The sequence below is a fragment of the Dasypus novemcinctus genome, chromosome 1 (assembly GCF_030445035.2).
Source record: "Dasypus novemcinctus isolate mDasNov1 chromosome 1, mDasNov1.1.hap2, whole genome shotgun sequence".
Classification (NCBI taxonomy): Eukaryota; Metazoa; Chordata; class Mammalia; order Cingulata; family Dasypodidae; genus Dasypus; species Dasypus novemcinctus.
This window is the reverse complement of record NC_080673.1, coordinates 53,199,328-53,219,685: the sequence shown is the minus strand read 5'-3', so window position 1 is coordinate 53,219,685 and position 20,358 is coordinate 53,199,328. Positions and strand designations below refer to the sequence as shown.

The window sequence follows — 20,358 nt, the reverse complement described above, 5'->3', positions numbered from 1 at the left end:
GACTATCTCTAGGGAAGGGCAGCCCGGCTCTCACTAGCACAGCTGCCTTGACAAGTAATGGGATGATATCATCCTTGCAGCCTCCAACTAAGTCATTGCATTTTGGTCAGTAATAAGAAGCATAAATCACTTGGCAACCTCCAGATGTAACCAATCTAGCCTTGTAGCATATAGAATCCTCTCTAGGTTTCTGCTCACAACTGCAGGGCATGACTGAAATAACATCAGGATGTGGCTGCAAAAATACCGGAGTAATTTCCCTCCACTTTTTATCTTGCTCTGAGGTTGCCAATATAAATCACATGCACTCCTTATTACAGGATTAAAAAATGATTTTGTGATTTCACTGATTTAACCTTCAGGCATCTCTTTAGATTTCCAAATTATCTTTTAGCTGAGTTCTTAAAAGTGTCTTTCCTCTCTGTTCTTTGTCACCAATGATTCAAGATATTTCAGAATCTCACTATGATGCAGAACAAAGAAAGGCAGAAGGCACACATGCATCACAATTACTCTCAGAACTGTGGTACCAGAACTAAGATCTCTTAGAAAATAAAAGGTGTGCTTGGGGGAGTGGATGTGGCTCGAGCAGTTGAGCACTTGTTTTCCACATAGGAAGTCCCAGGTTAGATCCCTGGTGCCGTCTAAAAACAAACGAGCAAACAAATGAAACAACCAACTCAGGGTAGCCAATGTGGCTCAGTGGTTGAGCACTGGCTTCCCACATAAGAGGTCCTGGGTTCAATCCCCGGCCCCAGTACCTTAAAAAACAAACAAATAAACAAACAAAATGGTATGCTTGGTGGAGATATCCAATCCACTCTTTGAAGAGAGGTAAAACAAAATTTGAGTTTACTTTCTTACTGTAAGTCCAAATATCAAAATTGCCTATGTGGACTGCTTATGCAGGGAACGATGGTACATTCCTTACTACAGAGACAGCCTTGTTCAAACACTGACAAATAGATTGTCTGCATCTCTTCACAGGCATTTCTAATGGCTCACTGACTTAGGGGTACCCTGAATATAAACCACAGAATGTCTCTAGACCATGCCGTCATGATAAGAACTGGAACTCAGGATACTGGCATCCCCGTCACACTTTGTCACCAGCCAGATGGGTAAATTTAGACAGTTTGCTTGATCTCTCTCTGTCTCAAATTCTTTACACATAAAATGGGGACTAATGGGGGAAAAAAGCCCTCATCCATCTCAGAGCAATGGTATAAGAATCCCAAGGGATAATGCCAGCAGAAACATTTTGAAAAGCATACCATTTATAAACACAAAGCACGGTGCTTGTTTGGAATATTTAAGGAATGAGTCATTTTGGAGTTTGCCAGAGAATTTTAAAACATTTTACACTTTAAAATTTGAGTACTGTTCTCTTGGCACAGAGGAGGCCAGGGAGAAACTTTCTTTGGTCGTCCTGCATCCGGGTTCATCCGACACCTGCAGCCTCTGCCATGCCACCCAAGCTCAACCCCAATGAGATCACGGTCGTCTCTCTGAGGTGCATTGGTGGAGAAGGTGGTGCCACATCTGCCCTGGCCCCCAAGGTCAGCCCCTTCAGCTGTCTCCGAAAAAGGTGATGACAACATTGCCAAGGCAACTGGTAACTGGAAAAGTCTAAGGATTACGGTGAAACTGACCAGTCAGTACGGAAAGGCCCAGACTGAGGAGGTACCTTCTGCCTCTGCACTGATCATCAAAGCCCTTAAGGAACCACCCAGAGACAGGAAGAAGCAGAAAACATTAAGCATGTTGGAAATATCACTGTTGATGAGGTTGTCAGCATGGCCCTACAGCTGGAGCACCAAACTTTAGCCAGAGAATTCCTGAATCCTTTAAAGAGATTCCGGGGGTGCCCAGCCTGTGGGCTGCAGTCATCATAGATGATGCCAACAGCACTCCACTGGAAAGCCCGGCTAGTGAAGAACTACAAAGCAAAATATTTCAACAGAGGATCCTTTGACAGGCAAAAACAAACAAAATTTCAAGAACTGACTTCTAGTCAACCAAGATGGCATGACTCCATTCCCCACCCCATAGAATCTCTGAACAACTAACAAAAACTGGCAGTGCCATCTTCCTCAAAACAAACAGTAAAAGGGTTGCAGTAATGGGGTGAGTGCCCAATCAAGACAATGCAACTTAAAAACAACAGGAAATGCTTCTGACCCCTTGCGGGGCCCTCTCCCACTCCCTCCCCAGCACAGTGTAGAGCCAGCCTGGGCTCCCTGAGGGTCCCCGGCCCCGTTCTGGAGAGAGCAGAGTAATCCCTGTGTCTATACTGGGGTGCCTGTATATACGTGATTATCTTCTTTTAGCCTAAGCCTCTGGTTCAACCTCTTAGCACTTGCCTAGCAGGCAAAGGCAGCTTGCAGACAGATACATCAGTGTAAGTAACAATCAAATCACAGTGACCTGGGGGCAAAGGATTACCAGCTTTAGACAGAGAATACAGCATCCCAGAGACGGAAAAAGTATTTTAGAGAGAAGAGAGGGTATACAGATCCCAGTAAATGGGGGAATGAGCACTTTTGCCTCAGGTTGATCTTGGTCGGAGGGGTGGGGCAGTGGGTAGGTGGGTGCTAAACTCTGAAGGAGAATACTAGCCAATACAGAGCCAATTTGCAAAGACTGTGAAAGGTGTTTTTTAGGTTGATTGGTTTTTGTTAGCTCCTGGCACTTAGGCCACTAGCTGGATGCAAACTTAAGGAACAGACATTTCAGGACCTAAATTCCAGAGTTAACACATTAAAATATTAAAAGGTACAGTAAAAGGAAAGATTACAGGACAAACAAAGAGGAAATAATGGCCCATCCCAAGGAACAAGATAAAACATCAGAAACCATCAACAAAGACCAGACTTTGGACATAGCAAAGGTTTTTGAAAAAATTTTTTATCTTAAATATGCTTAAGGAACTAAAGGAAAATGTAGTGAAAGAAGTCTGACACAGAGGGCAAGTATTGTATGACCTCAAAAGGAATAATTAGAATATGCAAATTCATAGAGCCTGGAGGATGGAAATGTTTTCGAAATTGTGATGATGGTAGTAAAAAATTGTGAATGTAATCAACACCACTGAATTGTATTCCTGAAAGTGGTTAAAATGGGAAATTTTAGGTTACATTATCAGAATAGAATTTTAAAAACCCATAGAACTGTATAACACAAAGTGAACCCTAATATAAACTGTGGTCAACAGTACAAATATGAAAAGGTTCTTTCACGAACTATAACAAATATAAAATACTAATACATGGTGTTAATAATAGGATAGTGTGTGGGAAAAATACACCAAATATATAAGCTATGGACTATAGATAGTGGTAACATTAGATGATATGCTTTATCATTTGTAACAAATATATCACAACAATGTAAGGTGTTGGTGGTAGGGCAATGTATGGCAATCCTGAATGATATACATGATTGTTTTGTCAACTCACAACTATTCAAAAAAAATTTAAAAACACATAGAACTATATGAGCCCTAACATAAACTGTGGACTGGGGTCAATACTATATAGTCAATAATATAATTATTATAATATTTTTCATCAGTTTAACAAAGGTATTACACTAATGCAAAATGTTAGTAAAAGGGGAAACTGTGTTTGGGGGGCAGAGTATTATGAGAACTCTGTACTTTCTGCATGATTTTTCTCTAAACCTTTAATAAAAATAATGCTTTAATAAATAATTATTTTGAGTACTGGATGGAAAATTTTCTAGACAAACTGAACCCTTCCCTACCTATAAACAGTTCCCTGCCACCTTGAGCTGTGATGTGCTATAGATGCGGGTAGAGCCCTGAGCAGAGTAAATGCCGGCCATGTGTGCACCTTCAAGGCTGCTGCCCCAACGGGGCACTGTCAGGTGTACTGAGCCTTAAGACAGAGACACTGCTGGGTACCTGTGGCTTCTACAGCTCCATCGGGCACAATTCCTGGTCTATAATTTTGCCTCTCATCTATCCCTGCCTACATTCATTTCAGATGTGCCCTCCAGATGCTGGTTTTCACACATGCCCTTGGCTCAGGCAGAGTATTCTAATTGTTGACCCATATCTCACCATGCTCTACCCTTTGCCAGGTAGTCATACCACATACTTGAGTTTGGAGTCCCTGTTACACCTAGTGTTGGAATCAGCTCAGGCTCATCCCTGGGTTGTCATTGATGGAAAAGCCCATCAGCTATAAAGCCTAGGGCAGGAAAGTTTGCATTCAGCACTGCATACACTTCCTTCAAAGTTTTCTTTATACGCTTACTCATAGAGGTGCATCGCCCACCACATACACACATGCATAGTAGAAATGGTGTGTGCATGCATGTGCTCATTCAACAAACATTTATTCATACCTCTCTTAACTGGCAGTACACATAGGTCAACTTGGCTGATGTACCCCTCTCTCTCCATCTTAACGTAGCCATCCACACATGCTCAGGGTATAGGATTGAAAAGTACCGGTGTACTGTCACCATTGTTTCTCCCCCTATTGCCTTCTCTGCTGCCACAGTGCCTTCTGCTCTCCATCCTGCTCTGCTCTCCATCATTTCCATCATCTCTACCTTCTATCATCAAACACTATTTTCATCACTGGCTCTTTTCTCTATTCCTCACTGCCAGGACCTACATAGCCACGTCTCTGCCTCTGATTACCATCACTAGCCCCACTCCTGCTGATGCTTGTGCTGTTTCTCTTCTGTCCTCCATGTCCTGTTGTTTCTCCCACATTTCTCAACATCACATGAAAAGGCTGGTCTCTTAGTGGTATCAGCAGTCACTCTCTATGCCTATCCATAGAAGTTCAGGGACTGTGACTCTTAATCATCTTGAGGTCCTCAAACCTGCTAGCTACCTTGATGCTTCAAGACTGCTTCTGAATTACCAAGAGGTTTTAGAGGTTTCCCTGGCTCACACTGCAGACCTATCATTCCAAGAGTTCCAGAAGACTGGACTCCAAATAAGTAAAGACTTCGTTTACTATTACATGGAACCATCATCACAATATACCCTTTGGAGAAAGAAAAAGATACAAATGCCATCAACCAATAGTAGCTTCAGGAACTAAACCATGGATTCCTAAGTAAACTCAACACATACTTTCCAGGGAGAATAATGTAAAAGTACTCCAAAATATGACCTTTACTGCACAAATGCACCATATTCTCTGAATAGGCTCTAGCTTCTGTAGACTAGAAGTCTGAAGATACCCATAAGGCAGGACTGATTCCCTACCCCAACAGACAAGATAAATTATGAAGACACCAGTATCTTAAAAAGTATTTCTTGAGGCAGGTGGCCACTTGTGTTCACTTCTCACTCCAGAACAAAGGATCCAAGTTAATTCTCTGAGGTCACAGAGAAAATGCTGTTAACAGTTTTGGAGCAGCTTTCACTTTTTCTGAACCACTCTTTAAGAACCAGTGACACTTGAAAGGAGACACATTTGAAACTTAAATGTTCCTTACAAATGGTTCTTTTATTTCTCAAGTAAATAAAAACAAGAGCTGCAATAATTGAGGTCTTAGAATTTATTTTGTCATGTTGCTGTTTAAAGTGGGATAGCATGAAGCTTTTTTGCTGGAACTCTGAAAAGGGACTTCTCTATTTACCCAGCCGTTTGAGCAAAAGGTATAAAATGCTCAGAGGAGAAAGGAAGGACTTGGCTGTCGGTTTTCTAGAAAGGCCCCAACTTAATATAGCAGGAAAAAACAAGCCGATCTGACTTTGCGATCAGCTGGAACAAAAAGAAAGCTAATTGTGTTAGGTATGAGTATCCTCCAGGAAATCTAAGTTAAAGCATTCTGCTGTGGTAAGAACTAGATCATCACTTGATGGGTTTAAGGTTACTTGGAAATTAATTTTGAAAAAATTAAAATCTTTATAATTCTGAGCAATATTTTAGAATACCAGCCACAGGATCCGGTGCACATATCTGACAGACTAGTAAATGCTATCTACTGATGATGGGAAAATATGGAATTCCCCTAGTACAATTTCTCACCTAATTTGAAATGCATCTTAAAGTACATGAATTCCATCTGAAATTAAAAAACAGGAAGAAGTGCTAATATGGTCTGTAAAATGATTCTATTATATCAGGCCTCTGAAGATTCAGAAAAAGGCTGAAGGTCCCACTGGTAGATATTCAGTGGGTATTTCTTTTTTGACACATGATTAATACCATAGTTTGGTTCTGAGACTATAATGCTGGCTTAAAAACTGGAATTCCAGAATAAAACGGTCAGTTCTCACTGATGATGGGTGTTTGTGGGGTGTATATATGCACATGTGTAGGTATACATTTGTGGGTATATACAAAAATTAAAACCACTCATGACACAGCAGAAAACAAAACAACCCCTAAACCTCCTATGGTTTCAAAGTAGCCAGCCTTGTACTTTCAGACCAAAACAGGCTGTTTAGATCCCCTAGCTCTTCCAATCCTCAAATGATTAACACTTGAAGCTACTCAAATAAAGGAAAGCAGATGAAGGAATTGTCTAGCTTGTGACCTTATTCAAACACAGTGTTTGCCACAGAGACGAACATTCAGAAGTTGAAATACCAATGCCGGCAAGAGTTTTGCCCAATACACTGGCGTTAACACCTATCTGACCCCGATTTGCAAAGCCACTATTGTATTCTCCACATCCAGAAAAACCACAAACTTGTGTTTGGAGATGGCAAAAGACAAGAATTGGAAATGATGTGGGAATTTGAAACATTTCAAGAAATAAAAAGTAAATATACTTTTAAGAAATCCACATCTAATTAAAGCTACAACCATAAATGGGTTAAATAACATGATGATAATGTTATCTATTATTTATTTGTATTCACTAAGCACCAGGCACCACAGTGAACTCTAGGCATATTATCACAGGTAATCACACAGCAGTCCGGATAATCCCTTTTATAGGGAAGAAACTGAGATATAGGGAGGTCATATTTCTAATCAAAGCCAGATTTGCCTGGCTCCAAAGCCCACACTCTTAATTGCTACACTTTACCGCATCCTAACATATTTTAGAACTGTGGTTTATATGAAGAGAGGTGAGATTAAATGGAGGGAAACAGTATTGAATAATGACTCAGACCAGTCTTTGATGTTTAAAACACATACACACACAGACACTTGATTTCAAATCCATACAATGCCACATACTAACTGTATGACCTTGGACAAATTACTTAACATATGTGCGTCAGATTCTGTAATATCACATACCTGTAGTATGTGGATAACAACAACTACCACATTAGTATATGCTGGTAATTAAACAATATAATATATGTAAAGTCCATAGCACAGGCCAAGAACACAGAAAGTACTAAATTAACAGTTGTTCTTGCTATTACTCTCATAACCAGTAGAACACAGAGACCTCATCTTCAAATGTGGTGCAGAAGGTATTTCTAATATCTGATGTTCCAGACACTAAGAAACAAACTGCTTAAACACTCAGCATAAATCTCTCTGGCCCTCATGCCATTATGTTTGGATTATAGAGTGTACATATTACTGAGGAAGACATACCTACAACAACTCCTTACATAACTATTATAACCTTCTTACACAACTTTCTTATAATCTCTTATGGAGCATAACAATATACTCATAGCTTTATAGTCACTTTGAGAAGACAGAGCCTTGGTTACTCTTCTAGCCTTGGCAGTAACAATCAGTGGTTGAGGTCCCTATTCTATTTTTAAAGGGCCAAGACACCCTCCTGCCCTGCTAGTGGGAGTGTAAATGGTTCTCTCTGCTGGACAAATGGGTGTGAGATACTAAAATCCTTAAATACATGCACATTTTTTGACTCAGTCTATCTACAGCTAGAAATTTAACATAAGATGATAATTAAGGAAATGTGCAAAGATTTTGTTAGGAGGATAGTCATCTGACAGTTGTTCAAAATATAGTAACATTAGGGGGAAACTCCAGATTCCCAACAATGGAATATTAGTTAGATAAATTGCTAAATACACAATAAAATATTATCCACCTGTTAAAATAAACATTATGAAATAATTTTAACATTGAAAAGTATCTTCAGTAGATTAATTGAAAATTTCATTTTTATTAGCTTTTAAATATATATGTGTATGTGTGTATATGTGTACACATATATATATACACATAGACACAAAGTATGTATATTCATATATACATATACTCATAAAGTATATATATATGTATATATACACCACCACCTCCACATATATGTATATATGTACACATATACATATATAGTTTGAAAAAACCCTGGAATTCAATACAATCCAAAGAGAAGGAAATGGTGAGGACTTGTGATGTGGTACTATGCTTTTTTTCTTTTTTTATTCTTTTTGCTTATCTACATTTTCTAATTTTGTGCAATGAACATGTATTGTTTAAAGAAAAAAGGCAAGTTTATTTTTGAATGTGCTGTGTTTCCAAGGATACATGAATAGATCTTCACAGAGCAAGAAGTATTATAAAAATACCTACCAACTTCCATATCACGTTACCTCATGAAGAAGGCAACTAAATTACCCAACACTTTCTCCATCTACTGTAAAGAAACAGCAGGAGCATCACCAATTAGTCATCTTTAGTTAAACTCTGGGTCCTACCAGCTGTTGACTAAAAGAATGTTTAGTCATTTAAAAAAAAAAAAAAAAAGCCAGCATGGTGCTATTTAAAAAGTACCAGGCTGGGGTAGAAGGACTTGTGAACTTGGTCCCAGCTCCACCACTAACAGCTGTAACCAGCGATGTGAACTTGAATTATTCACTTTGCCTCTATGTCCAATTAAAGTAAGAGAACTGGTCAAGATGACAACTGATTTATCTTCAAGCTCTGAAACTGAATGGCCATGTAGACCCAGCTGAGATTCTGAAATGGTTAAAAAAGGGAAACTAAATCAGCAGGCAGCCAAAATCAAGTGCCCTGTTGGGGCTGTGTTATCAGTGAGTTGTCTGTCAAACACATTGCTCTCTAACACATTTCCTTTATAAGTCCTTTCTGAAGGTCAGCTGTATTCAGAGGGAAATGCTAATAACTCTATCTTTCTCCATTTCTAATTATTTCCTTCAGCTGTCCTAGAGTTCCTCTCTTTAGACAATGTCCTGGGAATTATCTGCATTTCTGTATATCTATATTCCCACAGAGGCTGTATATTCTTCTTGCTGTCAGAACTTTTTAGTTCTTCTAATGGGGAGTGAGCCAAATGGGTTGCTTTCCACCACTGCCCACTGAAGGCCACAGAGGACAAAAGATGGGGCTCTCTCTTGTTTCTGGGGTACCAAACCCACAACACCAGCTGGTGAGGGCAGATCTGTACTAGTTTTGTCCCTGGTGGTAGTCCTAGCCACAAAGTAGTGGGGAGAGGCAGAAATGTGAGAGTACAACCAGCCCAGCATGCTGGCTGGACAAATGCCTTGAAGTTCTTAGAAACGACAAAAAGTACAATTTTCTGTTCAAGCCACTGAGCAAAATTGGCAAGTTGGCGAATGTGACAGTTTGAATTTTGTGAACCCCAGAAAAGAATATGTTCTTGAACCAAAGCATTTCTGTGGGTATGGAGCCCATTGATTGCTTTTAGATTTGATTAAGGGTCCCTTTGATTAGATCACCTTCAATTAGATTGCTTTAGGGCTTTTGATTAGACTACATTAGTAAGGAGTGACCCAGGGTGGGTCTCTGCCCCCTTTCTATAAACTGAGAACACACACAGAGAAAGAAGAGACACAGAGAAAGAGAGCTCTGTCATTTTGACCCTGCCATGTATGAAAGAGGACTCCAGGTTCACCTACAGCTGCAGAAAGACATGGAAGCAGCAAGAGGCTCAAGGAGGCAAGACCCAGGGAGAGAAGCCTGATCACCCACAGCTGAGCTCCAGGAGAAAGTAGAGCGGGCTTGGCAGACCTGCCATTTTGCCTCACCACGTGGCAGGACTCCAGGATCTGCTAGCAGGTGACTTTTGGTGAGAAAGTATCTCTGATGATGCCTTCATTTGGACATTTTCACAGGCTCGGACTATAGCTTTTACCTCAGATAAAGTCCCTTTAAAAAGGCCACCCCATTTCTGGTAAAGTTGCAGAGGCAGCTGTTGCAAACTAAAGCAGCATATCAACCAAGAGAATAGTAACATTATTCTGGGTACTAATAAATAGGAAGAGTCATCAGTTAGGAAGGTTTTGACTCCCAGAAAATGAAAGTTCTCAATGCCAAAGAAATGTGAAAAAAAAAAAAAACCAATTTCTGCAAATGATTCTGGACACAGACTATTAAGAGATAATAAAAAGAAGCATATGGAAATAATGCCTCACTGATAACTCTTACTTTTTTCTCTCCTTCTGCATGATTCAAATTGCCAGTGGCCAGGTGATATTATATTGGCAATAAATTAGACTGAGTTCCATGTGACCTGGTTCCATGTGGCTGAGTCTAAGGCAAACTATATGAGTAGGATTTACCACTAAGTCTACTGCTATTCTGTCTACAGTGGTATATGTCAAGGCACTGATGGTAATCCAATAATGTTGAAGACTCACAAGGCACGTAACATAGAATAAGATTTTATACAACTATGGATTCTATAGGGTAGTGAATTAGACTCATGCAATTTTCTGTTAAAGTTTCTTCTTCAGCAATGAATCATGAAATTCAAGCAAATTAAAAAGCTTTCAACATATTGTTCCACCAAATACCAACTTCACAGTTTTTGAAAAAAATAACAGTAAAATTACAAATAGAAAGGTCGGCACACTGAAGAAACCATTCTGAGGTAGCAGCTTTAGCTCTTAACTTCTTGTCATGAAAGGGAATCAGCAACTGGGATTTCAAATGGAAATCGATTAGAAAGAGCAACTAATGGGTGAATGGGACCTTCAACCCAACGGTTGTCACTTCCGTGGAGTCTTCCACAAGAAATTATGGAGTTGTCTCTATGGGTAATCAATATACACAAAAGCTAAAACCATTCTGGGTTTATTTATAATGAGATCATATAGTTGTGACAGGCATTACTTCCTGGGAAAATAAAAAGTACATCTCTTTGTGGTGTAAATTATGCCATCAGCATTTACAGCCTGATTTTCGTTAGCTTCCACTCAACATATAATTCAGAAACAATTCAGCTTTGTAACTTCGGATACTAGCAGCTTCATGAAATAGCGAAACCCCAGAAATACACTGAGGGGTACTGAAGGCAGCCAGTAAAAAAACCCCAAAAAATATTAGGGTAAGGGGGCTAGAAAAAGAAAACTCACAAAGGTACAAATCAGCGCCCTGCACCACCTACACCTGGGAAGGCCAGAAGCACAGAATGCTGCAATGAGATATCTGAAGCACACTAAAGCACTCCTGTCTGCTAAGGATCTCAAAGCCCACTGGGGCACAAGTGGTGCAATTGCTGGAAGGCAAGTGAGAATCAGTAGAAAATGTCCTTTCCATAACCACACTAAGTTATTTGGTTTAGTGCCTCTGCCTAATTTTTTTCTTGTGGTAAAATATCTATAATATAAAATTTGTTATTTTAACCATTTTCAACACACAATTCAGTGGCATTAATTACTTTTACAATGTTATGCTACAATCAACACCATATGTTACCAAAACTTTTAGTCACCCAAAGCAGAGATTCTATACTCACTAAGCACTAACTCCCCATTTCCCCTGCACCCCCATAACCTCTAATAAATACTATGTGTCACTATGAATTTGCCTATTTCAGACATTTCACATAAATGGAATCATACAGCATTTGTCCTTTTGCATTTGACTTATTTCACTTACCCTATCTTCAAGGTTCATCCACGTACTCCCATGTATCAGAACTTCATTCCTTTCTACATGCATACTACATTTCACTTATCCATCTGTCTGTTGGTAGACACTTGACTTCCTTTCACCTTCTGACTATTGTAAATAATGCAGCTATGAACATCACTGTGCAAATATCTGTTTGACTCCCTGCTTTCAAATTTCAAGTAAATACCTAGGATGAGAATTGATGAGTCATATGCTAGTTCTATGTTTAACTCTTTGAGGAACATCTGCCTAATTTTTAATTTCCTTTCTTTTCATTTCTTCACTTGCTGGCAACAATTTCTATCTTATTCTAGATTGTTTACCAACTAAATATGGCACTTTCCCCTCAGCTAACTACCACAGCCCACAGAGTACTTTGCCTTGTACAGTGGCCACTGGGTTGATTCCCTTTGAATTGAAGGACCCCTCACAGATTGCTAAAATGCTCTCTCACACTAGTAACCTGGGTGACACCAGTAAATCCACCTTCAGTGCACTGGTTCCTTCTTCCTTTATCATTTGCCCATCACCTCTCTTCCCCATCCCATTTTTTACTCCTAGGTGGTTTTTCTCCATGCCTTAGGCCCTGATGTCGTTCATTCACTCACAGGAATGTGTAAATGACTGATATATTCAATTATGTCTCATGAGGCTGTCTGCATCTTGATCAGAATAAATTTAAAGGGTCACAGGTACAATTTTAGAATTTTGGGTCCTAGTATATCTTTTTTTTCATTTATTATTATTATTATTTTTTATTTATTTCCCCCCCTCCCCCAGTTGTCTGTTCTCTGTGTCTATTTGCTGCGTCTTGTTTCTTTGTCTGCTTCTGTTGTTGTCAGCGGCAGGGGAAGTGTGGGCAGCGCCATTCCTGGGCAGGCTGTACTTTGTTTTGCGCTGGGCGGCTCTCCTTATGGGGTGCACTCCTTGCGTGTGGGGCTCCCCTACGCGGGGGACACCCCTGAGTGGCAGGGCACTCCTTGCGCGCATCAGCCCTGCACATGGGCCAGCTCCACACGGGTCAAGGAGGCCTGGGGTTTGAACCGCGGACCTCCCATGTGGTAGACGGATGCCCTAACCACTGGGCCAAGTCTGTTTCCCCCTAGTATATCTTTGGGTGAGCATGATTGGGGCCTTCCAGCAGCCTGAAATCATCCCAGCATAATTTCTCTATCTATGTGGAAGGCCAGCAGAAATTTCTACATTTAGTTGGGTATTCAGCAATCAAATGGGACTTCATCCCTCACACTAGACTGTAGGTATTACTCCTGTCCTCACTAGGCTGTGAGTTTCTCAAGAGCAAACACTGATCTAATTGTCTTGGTATCTTTAGCTCCTAGCATGGCACTTTCTACCAAGTAGGCATCAATTTAAGAAAATTGGGAAGTGGATTTGGCTCAATGGCTAGAGCATCTTCCTACCACATGGGAGGTCCATGGTTCAAACCTAGGGCCTCCTGGCCCATGTGGTGAGCTGGCCCACGTGTAGTGCTGATGTGCACAAGGAGTGCTGTGCCATGCAGGGGTGTCCCCCACGTAGGGGAGCCCCACACACGAGTGCATCCCTCAGGGAGAGTCACCCCATGTGAAAAAAGTGCAGCCTGCCCAGGAGTGGCGCCACACACACGGAGAGCTGACGCAGCAAGATGATGCAACAAAAAGAGACACAGATTGCCAGTGCCACTAACAAGAATACAAGTGGTCACAGAAGAACACACAGCAAATGGACACAGAGAGCAGACAACTGGAGGGGCAGGGAGGGGAGAGATAAATAAAAAATAAATCTTAAAAAAAATTAATAAAGTCAATTAAAAGAGTTCCCAATGGTCAAATCTGGAAAAAAAGAGGAACATAAAGCAGTACTGGATTATAAACCAAGGTACAAAATAAAGATCTGTGAATCCAGATTGAAAGAAATAAATAATTGAATAAATTAATAAATGGAGAAGAGACAAATCTCCTGTGTGGAAGAACTCTGAATAAGTTATATGTTGACACCCATTCCTTAAATTTGGGCGGTACCTAGTGACTTTCATCATGTACTAGGAAAGGCATGGGGGTGGAGGGGTAAACACAGTAAGAAGCCTGGCAAACACAGCTTCAGCCAGGGACCAAGCACAACATCAATAGCCATACGTCATTTTGTTAGTATACATTCATGATAGAATGAGATGAAAATGAGACTTTATCTCTGTAGTCTTCCTCCCCAAAATCCATAACCCCAGTCTACTCATGAGAAAAAACTTCACACCCATTTGAATAGGGACTTTCTACAATATACGTGAGTGCTTCTCGAAACTGTCAAGATCACCAAAAACAAGGAGGGTCTAAGAAACTGTCACAGCCGAGAGGAACCCAAGGAGACATGACCACAGAAATGCAATGTGGTATCTGCATGGGCTTTAGGGACAGAATAAAAGATGATTAGATGAAAACTAAGGAAATCTGAACACACTAGGGGTTTTACTTAATAGTAATGTATTGACATTGGCTCATTAATTGTAACAAACGTACCATATTGATATGAGGTTCATAATGGGGAAAGTATGTGCAGGGAGTAAGAGTATGTAGAAACCCTCTGTAGTATAGGCTCAATTTTTCTGTAAATCTAAAGCCATTCTAAAAAATAGTCAATTTATTAAAACAAAATCAAATGGAGCCCCACCCCCCAAAATGAAGTGAAGCATTCAGTGCCCTTGCTTTCCCCAATGATTATTTTAAAAGTCATATGCAAACAAATAACTAAAAGAAACCTTTGGATTGGAAGATCATATTAGAAATACAATAGCAGAATTGCTCACCACCTTTTAAGCACAGCACAGCACACAGATTATTATCAGGAAAAACAATCATGCTACTCAGTATGAAGTACTGTGCTAGGATACACCAAGTATTACTTAGTCCCATCCAACTTCTCCATAGGTTCCTCTTTATTCCTCAGTTTCCCTTGAAGTTAGGTTGGGGCCGGTGACTACTTCTGGCCAACGTACTGTGAGTGGAACTGATATGTGGCACCTGTGGGCCCAGTTTGTTGAATGCAGTGTGTCTCCACCCTCCCACTCTTCCCTTGTAAGTTGACCTTGGAGGCCTAGTGTTTCTTTTGGTGTCACTAAAAATGGAGGAGTTTGTATCATCAGAATGAGACTTCACTAACTGAGAAAGACATATTTTGTTAAGTCATTGCGATTTCGGGTTCTTCTGTTGAAACAGCTAAAGTTAATTACTCTAACATAGCAAAGGATCGCATTCTGCAGCAAAATGCGACCTTCCCTTTTGACAGAAAGTTGTTGATTATAGCGTTTCTCTGTAATTTTGTGTATTTTAGAATACTGCTACTCACCACAAGCGATGGTCCAATACACCAGAGAGTCTGGAGTCTGGTACAGGATTCGGTAAGGAGCAACCCTGGCACTGGAGTCCAGCACGACATCTAGGGTACCCACCAGGAGACCTGCAGAAAAGGGGGAAAGCGGGTGAGGATTTTCTCAGTGCTTTCCAAAATTCTGAGAGGCAGTGTGAATGTACACCATCTCTTAGACCTCCCAAGAATTTGAGAATTCCATCTCCCACTGCAGTCTCCCTCAACTAAACTTTCATCTTAGACAGGGTAATGCCAGCTTGTTCTGTATTACTTACTCAAATAACCTCCAAGAGACCTTAACTGTGCAGCCAAAAGACAGTCCATCGCTGTGCTGGTTTCAAGATAAGGGAAGTCTAACAAGGCTCCTAGCCCAGTCTCTGATACTTGGTGCTATTCATAAATGCTTGTTTAAAATAAAAAATGTTATTTATTAAGCCCTTATATGCTCAGGTCTGGGCATTATCTACTTTATGCCTGATGTGTGTTATTTTCCTCTTTGACAGTTAAGAAACTAGTCCTTAAGTTGAGTACTTGACAAGGCCACAGGAGCCAGTCACGTGTGTCTGAGTCTCTGTGCCCTGCTGCCCCACATATTATTTTTAAATCTGTTCCATTTTCCTTTTCTATTGAAAAAGTCATACAGTTCAGCTCAGCAAATATTAGACATCTACTCTGTGCAGGGCAAACCTTGCGGGCACAAAGCTGGATAAGATAAAGCCACTAAGGCATTTACAATCTAATAGAGGGGAAAAACAAAACAGTGTCTTAAGGCTGTGTTTGAACAAGGGGCTATGAAACAGGAATTTTCCCATTTCAAAAGCAGATTCCTTTGCATTTATCAGGGATAACTGGAATTTTTCCTATACTCGGAAATGATGCATAATAAGGACAAGGATCAGGAAACCACTGGTAGCACAAAGTTTAGTTCTTTGGGTTGGGATCCTCAGTGATCCACTTACCCAAGGCTCACCCAGGAGGAGCTCATTCACATTGTCCAAATCCAGGCAAGGCTGGCTACTCAGCAAATGAATTAAGTAATTTATTTATGAGAAATACAAATGCCCAGTAGACCAATGCTCACTTACGAGGAGCTCATGTTTTCTCTTTTCTGGAGGGAAGTTGACAAGGAAGAAGAAACTAAGCTGCAAAAGGCAGTTTAATGATCAAAGCCAGAAGGTGCCTCTAAGGAGAAGAGTCACAGGCCGACCAGGTGAGCTTGTCAGATGACATGGCAATGTCACCCCTGCTGGTGCAGGAGCTGTGCAGCCAGGTTTCTCACTAAGCAATCCTTTTTCATTATTCTTAGCTGAGGTTGCAGGTCTGGTAGTGACAGCAGAAGGATTAAGATGGTTTCAAACTGAGAGTGCCTAGCACTGCAAACTTGTCTTTTCACAACCTATTGCCAACAATCTCCTCTCCAGGAAGGTATGCCTCCTCTAATCATATAGAGCTGGATTAGATGCCAAGCATTTTCTGCACTATTCTATAATAACCCGCGTGCACACACACAAATTCTGCAAGGTCAAAAAGACTAGATCCCTTACCTGGCATCATGAATCCCAAAGATGCAAGTAAACTAAATGCCCACAATTACTCTGAAGCCAATTGGAATTCAGCATTTCATTAGAATTAAAGGACCAATGAGGAACCCTGGGTAGCTGACTAATCTTTGGGCAAGACATTTTATTTCCCCAAATCATGATTTTCTCAATTGCAAAATGGAGACAGTATCAATATCACAAGGTTGTTCTTGAACACTGAATATAACAGAACTTAGGTGCATTAGGCTGGCTGGAAAAAGCGTTAGGCCACTTGTCTAGAGTCTGCCAAAACACTTTTTATTGCATATTTATAAAAGATGGCTTTGAGAAGGAACTAATGGTGAACGATGTTGGGAGGGGAAGGCTCAAGCCCTCAGTCTCCTTGCTCTGCTACCACCGTTGCAGTGAAATGTCACACCAGAAAACACCAAGCTCAGTGCCTGGCCCACAGAAGCTCTTAAATGAAGTTCTGTTGTCTCTGAAGCACAAGGTCTTCTGAAAATGTCACCACCAGTATCTGTTTTGTTTTGTTTTGTTTCCCTCCCCTCCCCCACAGCCTTGTGGCTTTTTGTGTGCTGTCTGCTTTCTGTGTCCATTCGCTGTGCATTCTTCTGTGTCTGTATTTATTTACTCGCTTCCCCCTCGCAGCTTGTTGTCTTGTTCTTTGTGTCCATTTGCTGCACTCTTCTGTGTTTTTTGTTTTTTTGTTGTTGTTGCATCACCTTGCTGAGTCGGCTCTCCACTGCCCTTGTGGGCCGGCGGTGCTCGGCAGTGTGCGGGCGAGCCTGCCTTCACAAGGAGGCCCCGGGACGCGAACCCAGGGCCTCCCATGTGGTAGACAGGAGCCCAACTAGTTGAACCACAGTTTTAGAGATGTTTTAGATGTACATTTAGAGAAAAATCATACAAAACTATAGGGAATTCCCATATACACCCCCCCACACAGTTACCCCTATTACTGACACACCTTAGATTAGTGCACACATACCCCCACGATTGTTCATTTCCAAATCCCAAGGGACCTAGGACAACATCTGCTCTGACAGCCAGAGGGGACCCAGATGCCACAGGGCAGATGGGAGGAATTGTGCTATCTTTTCTGGGGATGAGATCTGTCCATCACTATTGCTTTTTTGGTTGTCCAGGTAAGCCCAAAGAACTGGAGAGAAGGAGTTGTCTGCTACTTTGCTGGGATTCAGGAATCAATTGCCATTTGAACAGTCCAAAGATTTAAGACTCTGTGAAATATACTTAACTGGTACATTGAAAATTACAGGTTCAAATAAAAGGAGTAGAAGAATCGTGTATCTCTTGATGCATTCTCTTGTAGTGCTGTCTTGACCATGCCGAATAACACCTTGATACGCACAATGTGTTTTTTTCCCTCTGCCCTTCATGGATAAGGCTCTGGCCGCCTGGTCTCATGGAAAGTGCTGTGTAGTCAACTAGTGGTCACAAGGACTCAGTCCAGTTCTGACCATGTCATAACCAGTTCTGTGACCTGGGACAGGCTGTTTAACTTCTCAGAGCTTTAATTCCCTCAGGTGTTAAGTTGTGAGGACAGCATTTGCCTGAACTAGGTTCATTAATCAAGAAGGCTAAGTAGGGTAAACCATGGGGGAAGTACTACTGTTGACCTTGGTCTCTAGCTAAGGACAAGGGATCTATTTGGATTCACTGCAAACCACAATGGCCATTAGTTGACCTATACAAACCAGAGAAAAAACTCACTACTGTTAAAGTGGAAATGTATTTGTTTGCTCTGTCCTATGTGAAATATATTAGAATTAAAAAATTATTAGAACCTGAAGAGTCTTTCAGGGGGGTAGATTTCTACATCATGCCGCACATGTGCATTTCTGTTACTTGCTGCGACAGATTTGCTGCAAAGACCTCTAATTACTTTCCAATTATCTGCACTGATGGGAGAATATATTAATAGGAAAAGCAAAAGTAGTGCTAGCTGAAAAAACTAAATATGCTTTCTATTAAAAACATGCCAACTAGAAATACAAGTGCCTCACTCATGAGAACAAAAGCTTATAATACTCTCCTCTTTTCTTGAATCAAAAGAAAAAATAAAATGCCAAAAATTCTGTGTCATATATGTTTGTTCTAAGGAACAGGGACTTCGTTCTGGTGTGTGGGAATTGATAAGTCAGGGATTTATCCAAGTTGTTTAATAAACCACTAAAAGAGCATCAGCTTACATAGAGAGTCTTCCAAGGGGAAGCAGAGCTCACTGGCCAGAGCAGCAGACAGAGGCAGGCCCAGCTACAGGATTCTTTAGTCCTGGCTCTGCCACTTCAACTCCACGGTCCGGCCTTGCTGAGCCTCAGTTTCTCCATCCTTATTGGCTCACTAGACTTTTTTACTCCATTGAGGCAAAGGAGGGAAGTCCTCTGAAAAAGCCCAATCCAATCCACATTATCTTGAACTCCACAAATGTCCCCAATTAAGATCCATCTCCAGCATCCATTATTCCAACTAACAAAAACTTTGATGTCACTCAGAGATAAAGAAAGCTGAGTTAAAGTTGGCACCACCAAAGCAGGGCCTTCTGATAAAATGCCAGCTCACTAATCCTCATTGTGCATTCACAACTGTCACCTCCAACTTCCACTAAGTTGAAAACTAATAGATAGATGTATACCTATCACAGAGCGCATACTGAAATATTTTAAAGGAAATTGCAGACAGCATAATATTTGGGTATTCTTGTTAGGTGTATTTAATATGAAGAACTTTGTGATAATTCTCCAAAATATGGTGAATTGTGGTATACAATTTGCACATTAAATCACTAAATTCAATCTTTCCACATCACCCAGAAGTGCTGGAGGACTTTCCCCTCCATCTGGAATGCTCTGCTTCTCCATCTACTCTTGCCTCCAACCATACCTTGAATGACAAACTCCTAATTACTTAATGCCACCTCCTTGACAAATCTAACTCTGCTCTCCCTCCTGGTTCTGCTTCTGTAATGTCAGTTGCGCATCTTGACTTGTTCTGTCCCTTGCCTCTCTTCAGACTGCTGGCACCAGTCTAATTCATTGCTTCAGATCCCTAGGCCATGCATTTCACTTTGAGTCCAGTAAATGCTGAACACACATTTGATGAATGGAGAAGTACGGTACTTTTTTTTTTTAAAGAGTTACTATTTGTTTTTTTAAAATTTCTTTCCCCTTCCCTGTCCACTCCCTCTCCCCCCAGTTGTCTGCTCTCTGTGTCCATTTGCTGTGTATTCTTATGTGTCCACTTGTATTCTTGTCAACAGCACTGGGACTCTGTGTCTCTTTTCTTTTGTTGCATCATCTTGCTGCATCAGCTCTCCGTGTATGTGGCGCCACTCCTGGTCAGGCTGCACTATTCTTGCGCTGGGCGGCTCTCCTTATGGGCGCACTCCTTGCGCATGGGGCTCCCCTACGCGGGGACACCCCTGCGTGGCACGGCACTCCTTGAGTGCATCAGCACTGCGCATGGACCAGCTCCACACGGGTCAGGAGGCCCTGGGTTTGAACCCTGGACCTCCCATGTGATAGGTGGACGCTCTATCCGTTGGGCCAAATCCGCTTCCTGTACAGTACTTTTTGAAAACTCTAAGTAAGTTATCATTGTGCTTTCTAAACTCTATTGATAGA

General features: G+C 41.1%; 1 protein-coding gene across 1 annotated transcript in view; it reads right to left on the bottom strand.

Annotated features, from left to right (window-relative positions):
* The window catches only part of TBC1D9 (TBC1 domain family member 9), a 124,375-nt gene that overhangs the window by 61,161 nt on the left and 42,856 nt on the right, over nucleotides 1-20,358 (bottom strand). Inside the window, exon 2 of the mRNA XM_004471937.5 lies at nucleotides 15,156-15,266. Coding sequence (XP_004471994.1) covers nucleotides 15,156-15,266 — 111 coding nt within the window. The remainder of the gene's footprint in view (nucleotides 1-15,155; nucleotides 15,267-20,358) is intronic.